The 12,371-nt window shown below is 38.7% G+C and overlaps 1 protein-coding gene across 1 annotated transcript in view; it reads right to left on the bottom strand.

Moving 5' to 3' along the window:
* The window catches only part of DISC1 (DISC1 scaffold protein), a 214,452-nt gene that overhangs the window by 48,652 nt on the left and 153,429 nt on the right, over nucleotides 1-12,371 (bottom strand). Inside the window, exon 10 of the mRNA XM_074863132.1 lies at nucleotides 2,113-2,173. Within this exon, the coding sequence (XP_074719233.1) occupies nucleotides 2,113-2,173 (61 nt within the window). The remainder of the gene's footprint in view (nucleotides 1-2,112; nucleotides 2,174-12,371) is intronic.

Genomic DNA, 12,371 nt, shown 5'->3' with positions numbered 1-12,371 from the left:
TGTTTCAGGACTGAATCTTCACCATCTGGGGCCTTGGCCAGCACTATAGTGGGTTTTTGGGGGGAGATTTTTCTTGGGTTTATTTGGTGAGTTTTATGAGGTTTTGTTGTTGGGGTTTTTGGGGGGTTTTGTTGTGGAGGTTTTTTAACTCTTAAGGGCAGGAACGGAAATTTTAGAAGCCTGGCAACACCAACAGTCTGTTAGAAACAGAGAAGCTGATGGCAAGCTCTAAGGTGCATGTTAAAAGTCCATGCACCAGTACGGCTGCAGCGATATACTTAGACTTCATGCATTTGTGTCCTCAGCAAAGGCTGGGGAAAAAAAAAAAAAACCAAGCAACTTATCTCAACAGCAAAACTTTGAAGCCCGTAGCCAGGTTGCAGTAGAGAACCTAGAGTGAAACAGGCCCAGGTCGATGTGGTACTGAGGAAGGCAAGCCTTGCATACAAAAGCAACAGATTATATTACAATATTCAACAACTCCTAAATCTGGTATGGGAAGTTTGAAATGGTCAATTACAGTTCATAAAAAAACCACTTCCAAAACATAACGCAGTGCCAAAAAGAGGGTTTAACTTTTAATCCTTCCCCTGAAATGATACTCCCCACAGAAGCAGGATGCATACCAGCAGTGCAGCATGGAAATTTCTCCCACAAATAGCAGGAAAAGGGAAAAAAGCATGCTGCAAGCTCATTAACAACACCTATCAAGACACATAAAAATGTGTTGCAATTTAAGAAACTGATGCAGAAAAGTAGACAACCCAAAAATTACACAAAAAAGCATAAATAAATCTTAAAAAGTCACAGCTGCAAATTCTATATGAAAATTTTCAGAAGGATAAAAGAGTCTATACAGATTCTCCAAGTATTTAATTGTTTAAGATAAATTTACTACTTTCTGGGAGCCTGATGTCAGTTAAATCCATACAGCCTAGAAGCATCAATACATGTTGTTATACTTTACATTTTTTAATAAAGAGTATGGTTTTCAAAAAGACAACCCACAAAGTTCTTAAGGCTTGTCTGTCTTTCTTACTTATAGATTGGAATATACGGAGTATAAGTGTTATTAAGGGGGATTAGGCAGGACACACACAGCTTGATCTTTGAGCTCTGTTTCCACCATTTTTCACTCAGCTCTCTAACTTACTTTAAAATTTAGGAGTTATGCAAAATAAATATTTCTGTATTCAAAAGTATGAGTGAGCAAATCTAAAGATCTAGAACCCTCTCTCTATCAATACAACAAAAGATAGAGGGCAACAAGTTTATTAATTATACCTGCTCAGTAATAGAAAAGGAAGTGGCACTAATTTGGTGGCTTGCATTTTATTAAGACACAAGCTCCAATTACTTCCTATGAAATCTCTTTTCAATATAAATATACTTGTGCAAGGCAAAGTCCACTATAATAGAAGACTACATTACAACAGCAGAGCAACATTTACTAATCATACTTCAAGGAACAGCCTAAGACTTAGGATGATCTAGGGCCCCCTTCACACAGCAAGTGAAGGAAATATAAATGCTATTATTTTGTTAAAAAAAATAAGTATCAAAATAAGTGTATTATGCATTAGGATTCAGTTCTTAAAACATCTCCATTGTTGTCTTGGTTTCTCTTTGCTTTCCACAATCCCCCAAAATGGCATTCTTTCAAAACTGTTACATAAGGAGTCATTACTTGTTAAAGATGCCCAGAAGACTGGTAAGGGATCCCTTTTCACCCAACACTTACGGGCTTCTGGGTGTTCAAGAGCTCACACCACGGATTACAGCACCTGCAGGTGGAGCTGGAGTGATGCACACCAACCGCACACATGCTCCCTTTTCTCTGGCCATATCACCACCACTCCAGGGTAGTCCTACTCACCAGAGAACACAGATTCTTTTTTCCACCTGCATCCATGGCAGGCTGGTAACAAAGCTGCTGAACATAGCGATGAACAGAGGTCTTAACGATAACACTTACGGGATTTCAAACTTTGAACTATTTTTGGTATTATTTTAATGCAAGTTCCAAAACATTCCCTAACACTTTTATGTATGTCAATGCTGCATTAACAAGCATTTTTAAACTTTCAAAGGTTTCCATGATATTATCCTTACCTATGTAGTTTGTCCTCCAGGATCTCCATGTACTTTTCAGCATTTTCTTTTACATTGGTCACTGCAAAACAAAAGTCAAAGTTAGGTAATGGTATAACTGTACAGTTTTGTTTGTTTTGTTTTGTTTTTTAAACCAACTCATCTCTTACCCACAAATTTTACATATATCAGTTAGAAATGAGAATTCCATTCATCTTTTTTACATCCATGTAAAAGAAGACACATGTGGGTGTCTTCTCCCTTTTTTGCTTGAAAGTCTATTGTATCTGTATTACATTAATATACCTAGTAATTAATGCATTAACCTCTTTGTTGTGCCAGAAAAATGGTAAGACTAACAAAGGCACAACTTGTAGAAGTTTCATTTTGACACACAAAAAAACCAAAAAAAAGAAAGAAAACCCACACAGTTAGGTCCTCCCCTTTACCTTCAGGAGAAGCAAGCAAGCCTAACTAATTCATCAGTCCATGCACAAAAGTCCTTGAAAATGTTATGAATCTTGTATCAAACTTCTTCTGTTAGAACTGAACCAGTATAGAATGGAAAGAAATACCACTCAAGATTGTTATGAGATTCGGGGTTTTTATGCTTTGGCATTTTTTGTTTGTTTGTTTTTAAACTTGGGACCTAGATATTGCCTGCATATGAGTCCCTACAACTTCTTCACTCAGAAAAAACTCCAGTAAACTACTCACCATAACACACAATAATAAAGCCATTCTTTTGGATGACCCTTAGTACTCCATCATGGGTACAAATGGGGAAAAAGGTAAACTCCCTCCAGGAAAATGGAGGCTTTTAGAGGATAATAATTTTCATATTACAATAACTTTTTTTTTCCCCCTCCCTAATAGCTGTTTGCCAACTCCAAATCTAGTAGTACTGTTAAATCAGTTGGTCACTTTTAAACTCTTAATTCATTGTACATCAATTAAATATGTATTTTATATGAAGATGCATTCTACAGAGCATCACTGTCTTCAAGGGTGAAGCTTGCTACACGGATCAGGTACCCTGTGAATTTACCCATCTATCTCCCCCATCTTCCCTACAATACGGTGCCTCCAAGCACAGCTTACACGTATTTCTCACTTTCCCCTTTTATTTTTTGTATCTTTTTGTATTTCACAAAGTAGAATGCCACACACAAAAAACCAATCTGAAAACTCAGCATTAATCAAACCAGCTGTGCTGAAGTTGTGTTCATACACACACAGAGGAGTTCACTAACTGAAACCACTTAGGTAATACCATTAGCAGCAAACATCAGGCTCAATGTAACACTGCCTGCCTGCAAAGGTGGTGTTCACCTGGTCAGACAGCATTCACACATCACTGAAGCAGACTGCATCCCAATAGCAAATATAGGACATATTTTGCACAGTTGATCTACTTTTTGTGGGGTTTCTTGTTTATTTTACAAGAGAGTTTATCAGATTAGCAAAAAAAAAAAAAAAACCAAAACCCAAAACCCACCCAACAACAACAAAAAAACTCAAACCAAAAAAACCCTCACAAAACCCACCACAACCCTAGTACTCTGGAAAGCACTACAATTTTGTCCATTAACATCTTTCATCCAGGTTCACCATCAGAACAGGTTCTGCAACACAACACCTTGAGCCAGCAAGATTCTAGAAGACTAGAACATAAACAACTGCATTCATTTATACATTCACAGACCCATCTCACCATTAGAAGAGTGGTGGCAAATGCTATGTAAAAGGTTATATAAGGATTTTTGCAATGGAAGTGGAGCCTAAATAAGTTTCCTCAGCTTGTAGCAGTTCTGTAACAACTACAGTGCTTAGCAGAAGTTCTTTGTTTCCTTACCACACTTTTATTCCTACGCTTCCTGCAGAACTGTGGAGAGCCTGCAAGACTGCAAGTCCTCCTTTAATGACACACTACAGCTTTATATGAAGTAGCACCACTTTTTCCAAACTCCCTATCCGTCAATCCCCAATGCGCTGACCCAAGGTCCCATGCATGCTTTGATAGCAGATAGCTTAAAGGTGTATGGCTGCTGTACTTCCCCTTCTCTTGCCATTGTCATAATATTCTTCAACGTGAGCTGTTACAACTCAGGGGCTTATTCTTTCAGATAACGAAGTCAGCAGATATTATTAATTTTTGGAGAGGGATGAGAAGAGGTGGAGAATCTGTTTCACACTCACTTTGTTTCTAACCGATATAGTGACTTCTTATGTTACATGAAAGATAAACCTTGCTTTCAATTTCTCCTGCTGTGCTTGTCACTTTTTAATTGGGTATGATCTTGATAGAGTAATTCGCACTTTCACAGTTCAGTCCTGCCCCTACATGCAATTTTACAATGCCCTTGAAGCACACAGCTTAATATATCAGCATTATTCAATGACAAAAAGTAATGGACAAGAATACACCGCTAGTCAAAAGTAGGTCAGTAAAAAGCTAACACTCATTTGGAAATCACCTCACATCACTAAACCCTACTCTCTCCTGTCAAATGCTTTAAGTACATTAAAAGAAATGCAAACTTTGCTGCTGAAAGAGAAAGCTCCCCAGACTAGCTTTGTCTCCTTGCCTTCTTCTGCATGTAATTGGAAGAGCTGTGACCTGGAGATTTTGCTGGAAGGAAAACACCACTTAAAAAATCTGATGGAAGTTACATCCCTCGTAACAAACTCCAAGCAGCACTGCAACAAATACAGAAATACTTTCAGCCTTTAGATCATCCATCTGAAATAGAAGACAAGAACAAATTAGCAGATTTTTTTGTTCTAATTTAATGAATCTATTCACCATCACATCAAAGAAAAAAATGCAAACAGGAACCTGTGCATGCCTTCAATCTTGCTAAGAAAGTACTAGATGACAGAGGGGGAAAAAAAAAGTAACAACGATTTATTAAATTCTTTTCTGCATAAACATGCTTTATTTTTACATTTAAGTGAATGGGATTGCTTTTTTCATCAGTTCTCTGGGGATTTACATGCTTAACTCATACTGGCCCTTGAGAGGAGTTATTAAAATAAAGAAATATAAATACTCACAGAAGATCAGACACCAGGGTATTTGCTAAGATTAAAAATAGACTTTCCTTGTGAAGCCTTAATTGAAGAAAAGCGATTCAGCATTTCTTTCTCTTATTTTATCATGTATCTTTCTTTCTCTTTACAGCAGCAAAGTCTAGTCTTGGAATCAGTCCTGGTCGGCCAGAGCTGAGGGACAGTGGTGAGCTCCTGTGGTGGCCTTTTAGTTGTTACAAAGCATAAATCTGCCATTTTAGAAGTTGCATAAATATATTCCAATAATTTACCTACATAGTGTTCCTTTAAAATAACATCACATGTTGTTTATCATCTGAAAGCAGTCCCAGTGGGGTAATGCTATTTCTATTACTTACAAATATTATTTGAGCCTGCATGTGAAGGTGTATCATCATTTTTATTCTTCAGTCTTGGTCACCATAAATTGAGCTTACAAAGACCTGTGGACCATGACATATGCTTTGGATTCTATGACCAAGATTTTCAAAACCTTTCTAAAACTGAGTATCTGACTGGAGACACCTTGAACGCAGTGTCCTTATGGAAGTTCTCAGTGCGGATGCTTGACACCTCAGAAAAATGTCTTTAAAATTAAATTAGGTGCCTTAAAAAATTGGTAGCCAATATCACAGCAGTTTTTAATGGCTGGCCTACAGGTCTGTACTTCTCTATCAGACAAGTGATCCACACCTTGAGTCCCAGAGATGCAACGTCCAAAGTTAATTTTTGCCTTCCATTCTGGAAGGCTTTTTTTTTTTTTTTCTTTTTGGGAGGGGTGGGTGGAGAGTAGGGGAGAACAGTGACACACATTTTTACACAAAATTAAAGGTTGGAACGGCTGCAATGGCTGCTAGCAGATCTAGACCCAGCATGAAAAGAACTGCCAGACATTACTTACCTGCACAACAAACCTGAAGCCTATGGAATTAGCCTCTCTAATCCACAAACATTACATTCCTTCTCAAATACTTTATTAGTCAGGTAGAGCAAAACTGCTGGCTTCAATGAGATTTTTGCCCAATTTAAGGACCTAGGATGAGATTTGGCTCTTAAGAACAATATAAAAATAGAAGTAACTCCATGGACACACATTGATCCACCTGGGGTAAACTCCGAGGGCAGAATTAAGTGGGAACAAGGTTGCTTGTCCTGTCACTATTCTGTATTTTTTACATGTAGAAATTATTATTAACACTAAGAGAAAAGCAAAAGCAGAACATGATGAGTTGAAAATATCTGATCTTTTCTGTTGTGGAAGATATGCTGCATTAATGTGTGAAGTTGGGGTTGAAAAACTGCAGAATGGCTTTGATAAATTGAAAGGTTAGCTTGGAAAGCCAGTCAAACTACAGAGATGACATCTCAGCTGCTAAACTACATGTCAAGATGATTTATCAAGTCCCAGTTATAAGATTTTGGATTACAGAATGGTAAGGAATTTTGCATCGTGCAGACAGACAGGGGAAAAACCCAAAGAACAAGCTCTGCATAAAGAACAACAGCCTCTCTCCAGGAAACTCAAGTAGAAAGAACAGAAAAGGCCAGGATTAAAGAGAGGAAAATAGGTGCCTTAATAAAGATGTGCAAATACTCCAAAAAAAGCTAACAGTCTGGGTTAAGTCAATCAACCAAATTCTATGCTGGTTCATTGACTGTCTTCCAGTAATAAAGTAAATGTCAAGATATGTAGTTACTATCTGTCTCTTCCAGCAATTGTGGTTTGTTATAAGGAATGTGCTAATCATCTAAATATCATTGCAGGATGGCATAAAGTTAGCCTGAGGAAATTACTGCCACCAGAGATGAGGTGGCCAAAATTTAGGAAGATTCTAAATAGACTGGCTATTCCTTGACTAGGAAGACTACATAAAGGTGAACTGGCAAGACAAAAATTGGTAACGAACATCTATGAAATTAAATCCACACATTTAAAGACATAACCCAATCTTACTTGATTGAGTTGAAGATACTATCTGCCTAACTGGAGATGATTCCATAACTCAACCACAAGACCTTTCCCTCCTTCTGAAAACAGCTGGCCTGGAGAACAGGATACTGTCCTGTCACACAAATGCAAAGCTGTGCTTTGCGGTGACACACAAGCACAGCAGTTCTGCTAGGACAGAGCTGTGCATATGCAGCAGGGGGGCACTGTGCAGGGTTGCTAGACAGCCTCAATCCCTCTGCATGGAACAGAGTCTGCAGGAACTGCTAGGTGATTTGGTAATGTTGATTTTATCATAATCCCATCCCACAAGAGGACAGGGGGCTTTCAGGAATCTATTGTCAAATGCCACTCCACTGCTTTCACAGCTCTCAGAGGGATGCAGTATGTTGCATCTCGTCCATATGAAGATTTCCTCCATCAGCTTCAGTTGTCTCTCCAGCACTAGATGGTCAACTGCTCTGACACCATAGAGCAACTCTTCTGATAAATAGAATCAAACAATTAAAGGTTCTAGCTTAAGCATCACTGTCTTAAAATACTTTGCGCACTCTTACATTTAAAATCTTACAGTATACTGCCACTTCATACCCTCAACCTTTGTAAAAATATGGGAAGTAATAAAAATATATGAAGAGTAATAAAGAAATACAAAATTGGCAGAACACAGGACAGCAAAGCATTTTCCCACCTATGCTGCACTGAAACAGGAAAAGAGGAAAAGTACAGAGTGAACAGCAGATCTTCCTCAGGAAGTTCCCTCTGGGGTTGCTAATACAGAAGGTCTACTTTTAACTTTCTCTCAAACACGCAGGTACATCCTGAAGAGGAGGAAGCATACAGTCTAAACTCTAGACATGCTGGGAGTGGGTGGGCATTGCAATACCCAAGACAGTTTCCTCTCTTTAGGAGACCCCAGAAAGGCCAAGTACCAGCTCATCTGGGGAGATGGTGGTTTACACATAGCAGAAGCAGGCAAAGAACCATGCTCCATCTGCTTTGTCCCTCTGCCTACAAGACTCCCAACATATTTACAGCTGGCTTAATTTGTAGGCCTTGGTGCAACAACGAATTTGAGCCTGCAATGAGTCCCTGCCCAATGAGTGATACCTTGCCTTTGACATAAAAAATTACAGCTGAACATATATAGTATATAGAAAATACTGATTTTAACAGAGAGGCCATGTTCTGCCCTCAAGTTAGATGTCAGGGCAGATATAAGGTATAGAAAATCTCAGCATGAACAGAAGTTTGACAAAGAAATAAAACCCAGTAAACTAAACCTTAAAAAAAGAAATGACAGGAGGTTCCAGCAGCTCTGCCTATAACAACTTACAATTCTATCTCTCTGGGCATGGCATAAAAGGTTTGCAGAGCAGAAAAGCCAGGGGGACACACACACCACCGTGCCTAAAAAGGCACATTTGAAAAAACAGACATTCCCAGAATTTACCTCCTGAACATTCTTCACTGTATGTGGTACTTTTCATCCAAAGAGACAGGTGACCCTTCAAGTTCTGTGATGATTAAATTGCCTAAATTGAAGAGAATTACCATACTTTCACGGGGTTTCTAAGCTTCTTTCAGTATTCTGTAAAATCTGGCAAGCCTGACACACAGTAATTCCTCCTGTGCTACATATGGGAGACTGCAGGTGGAAGGAGCCAAATTACTTTCTAAATACTTTCAGTAAATAATCTACCTTTTAAAAAAAATCAGCTGAAATTTTACAAATTGTTTTATTAAGCAGTATCAAAGCAAGCATACTGCTTCTAAATTAAAGCGGCAGTAGGTGAAATGTTGGCCCAGCAGTGACCAGAGCACTGAACTTACAGGACAACAGACCTGCCTTGATACTTTAAGAAGCTATATAAAGTGTAGGGAGGGTTATAAAGTGATTAGTGCAAGACCACCCACCTGTCCAGCCACTGATCGAGGATCAGCCTCCAGGCCTTCCAACTTAAAACTCCTCTCCTGCAACATACCACCTCTGCAGTATCCACAGGCCAGGTGCAGACCCCCTATTACAGGTTTGATTACCTTTCCACAAATGATTCAAAAGCTACAAATGTTTAGGGTGCATGAAATGGAGCTTTAAATTGGCTGCAGATGTTAAGAAAACCATTCCTACTTTGTCATGTGCTTGGTACCGGATGGCAGTGTTCTCACTGCAGGGAAATCTGAACTCAAATCCAACCTATCTCTCTGCTTTACACTGCTGACATAAATAAGCCAGCTTCTCCCCGAAATGTTTTCTTCATTACAGACAGGTTTTACTTTATTTAAAATGAGTTAAGACATGGAACCATGCACAATTTTTAGCTCCAGAATGGCTGCACAGCACTGCTTCCGGAAAGATGCTGGAGATCTGCACTGACAACATCCTTAGGGGATGAAGGTTCCTAATTCTCCTACAGGCAAGGCAAGGGTTGAGTTTTACTCTCCCACCCCATCACATGGATAGGACCCTCTTGTTTTGCTAGATTCTCTGCAGCCACCCAAGTCACTCTTTATGTAGAACATCGATAAATTATTATGTAATGTACCTTAGGATTGAAAGTATCATATCCTTTCCAAAAACCATGAGGAAAGTTTCCTTTCACTTTCCATTCCTATTTCCCTTCCATTTTTCACTGAACAACTGGGGAGAAATGAAGGGGAAGGCTGAGGGAGAGAGAGCAATCTGCTTACATTTTCTTCATGTTTTTTCTTACCTGGTTTTCCTCTCTGCCTGTTCGCAACTTATTGCTTCAATCCTCTGCTGACCATCTGTTCAGACCACCCCCCCACCCCCAAAAAAAAACATTTTCTTTTTTCTCATTTCTTCTTGCAAAGCCAAGCCTGAACATCAAGGAGAGACATGTGTCCAGCTTGCCCTCTGTAGACTGTCAGCAGTCACAAGGGATCATCTGGAAACCATTAAACAAGTTAACAAGGCAACCAGACTTGACATGTGCATAGGCATCAAAAGAGTTCAGATTTGTTACTTGAATTGCCACAAGTTTTTCCTGAAAGTAAGATTTATGTTAACACTGTTAGATAGAACAAAAAGACCCAGAATTAGCCATTTTATACAGCTATCCAAGACAAATATCAAAGAACAATTAAGCTTTATGCAGGGGCTAAGCTCCACGACAATAACTGACAACATCTAATGCCTATATTATGAAAAGGAGGAACAGTTCAAATTTTTTTGTCTGAGGAGACAAACTTTAAGACAAATGAAATCGTGATTCAGTTTTTGGCTTAACAGGATACCTTATGGCTAATAGGGATGATCCATCAGACGTCTGTCAGAGCTGTTCAGCAACATCAAGGCTTCTAAAATACACAGTAGCTAGTTTAAGTTCTCCCACGGTGGCTGTTCTGCTGAACTTTCAAGCATTCTGTATTAAACCTAATGTTTTAGTCCCTGAATTGCAACCAAAAAATGATATTAAATGAGTGACCCATTTTGGCTTTTCAATTTAAGGTCACAAAGGGAAGACGGTCAAAGACTTCTTTGAATCACTCTAACCCCTCCAGAAATTTTCTTCCAGAAGGACTCCACAAAATTTCATGCTACTCTTAATATTGCTAATTATCTTTTCTCCAGCTCAACATGTTGGCTAGTCAGGCTATACAAATTAGCAAGAACCCAGGCACCTAGAGAGAGACAGCCCTCATCCAGAGGATAAAATATATTTTTTACTTCAACAAATACAATTATTTAATGCATAAGATGTTTGTGCTCAAAACTTCTTTATGGAACAAAAACACAGCACAGCCAAAAAAAAAAAAAAAAATTAGAATTTGCTCCCAAATGCTGCCATATAATCTGGCTACTAAAAGAGATGAAAGGGAGAGTTGAGTACAAGCATAAGAGCTTTGAAGTCAACAAAAAAGAAAAAAAGTGTTAAAAAAAGGCCAATGTTACCACTGACAAAGGAAAATGACAAACACATCTTCACTCCAGTAGAATAAATGGCTGCTAAGACATCAGTCCTTCAGATTATTTTAAAGAAAGCAAAGCAGAGCTCAAAGGTATATACTGAAGGTTAGAAGTAATACAAATTGCGATAGCAATGAGAAAGAGGAATATTCAGCATTGCAAGCTATTTTTTAACAACCTTGAAATGACATCAAATAAAGCAGTGACTTTCTGTACCAACGCTTATAAATGATAACTGCAAATAGCTCTAACTTGCGTTTTTGCACCGCTGTTCTCTCCAAGGATCTAGAACAGGTCGTCAAACTACAGAGAAGCAGCAATTTCTTTTTTAAAAAATAGCTGACAATGAGCAGCGATATAGAGAAGCAAAGTGTCCCACATAGTCCAATACACTGCAGTTTTCAGAAACCCTTTGTAAACTACTTGGTCACTGTTGGCTATACCAGGCATTTTTTCTGCAATGCAATTACAGGGCTTCTAAACAAGAAAAAACGTGAAGCTGCACAGCACAGAGGCTGAGTAGAGCCTGTTCTGCAGTCGTTCCAGGAACAAGGAGTACAGCAGAGAGCCTTAATATATCACTTTCCTTAAACCCTAATAATCTTTGCCCTGACTGCTGCTGCCTCCTCCTCCTGGCATTATGCAACCTGCACACAACTGCTTATGAGTTTCATTAAACACATCGGTAATATTTGGCTATACTTGACATATCAATGTAAACATGATGCTTTTGACCATGAACATGCAGTGATGCCTTAAAAGCCTCTACGCTACTAATATACAAAGCTAGAACAGAGATTTACAAAATGTAATTGGGAAAATCACAGCAGCTGAGCAAAACAGATGTAGCTACAAGAATGTATGTGTACTAAGTGCTCATACTAATCCTGAACACCCAAAAGGGCAGTCACAGACAGAAGTGCACGCTGTTGAGTGGGCATCCTCTGAGCTGCTTTCAAGACAGGATCATTAATTTAACTGGCTGACTTAAAAACACTGCTTACACCATAAAATCTTTGTTAGCTTTCTTGTTAACTTTCCAATGCAAAACTCTGCTAGAGATCTTGAAAGCAACAGCTTTAATATCTCTAAGTTAAGGTGGTGACAATGAAGGCATAAGATTTCCCCTAAGATGATAAAATACATTTTATAAATGAGATACACACACTACTTCCAACTGCACAATAAACAAGGGATTACAATGACATTCCAATGGAAGACAAAACCTACTACATTGCAGATTACCATGTAATTTCCACCTTTGTTACTCTATTTCATATCTTTTTTTCCTTGATACCCTCTTCTGTCACCAGAGTCAGACATAAATCTGCATCTTCCCCTTGTCTGGAT

The sequence above is a fragment of the Strix uralensis genome, chromosome 3, assembly GCF_047716275.1.
Source record: "Strix uralensis isolate ZFMK-TIS-50842 chromosome 3, bStrUra1, whole genome shotgun sequence".
NCBI classification, from domain to species: Eukaryota; Metazoa; Chordata; class Aves; order Strigiformes; family Strigidae; genus Strix; species Strix uralensis.
This window is presented reverse-complemented; position numbering and strand designations above follow the sequence as displayed.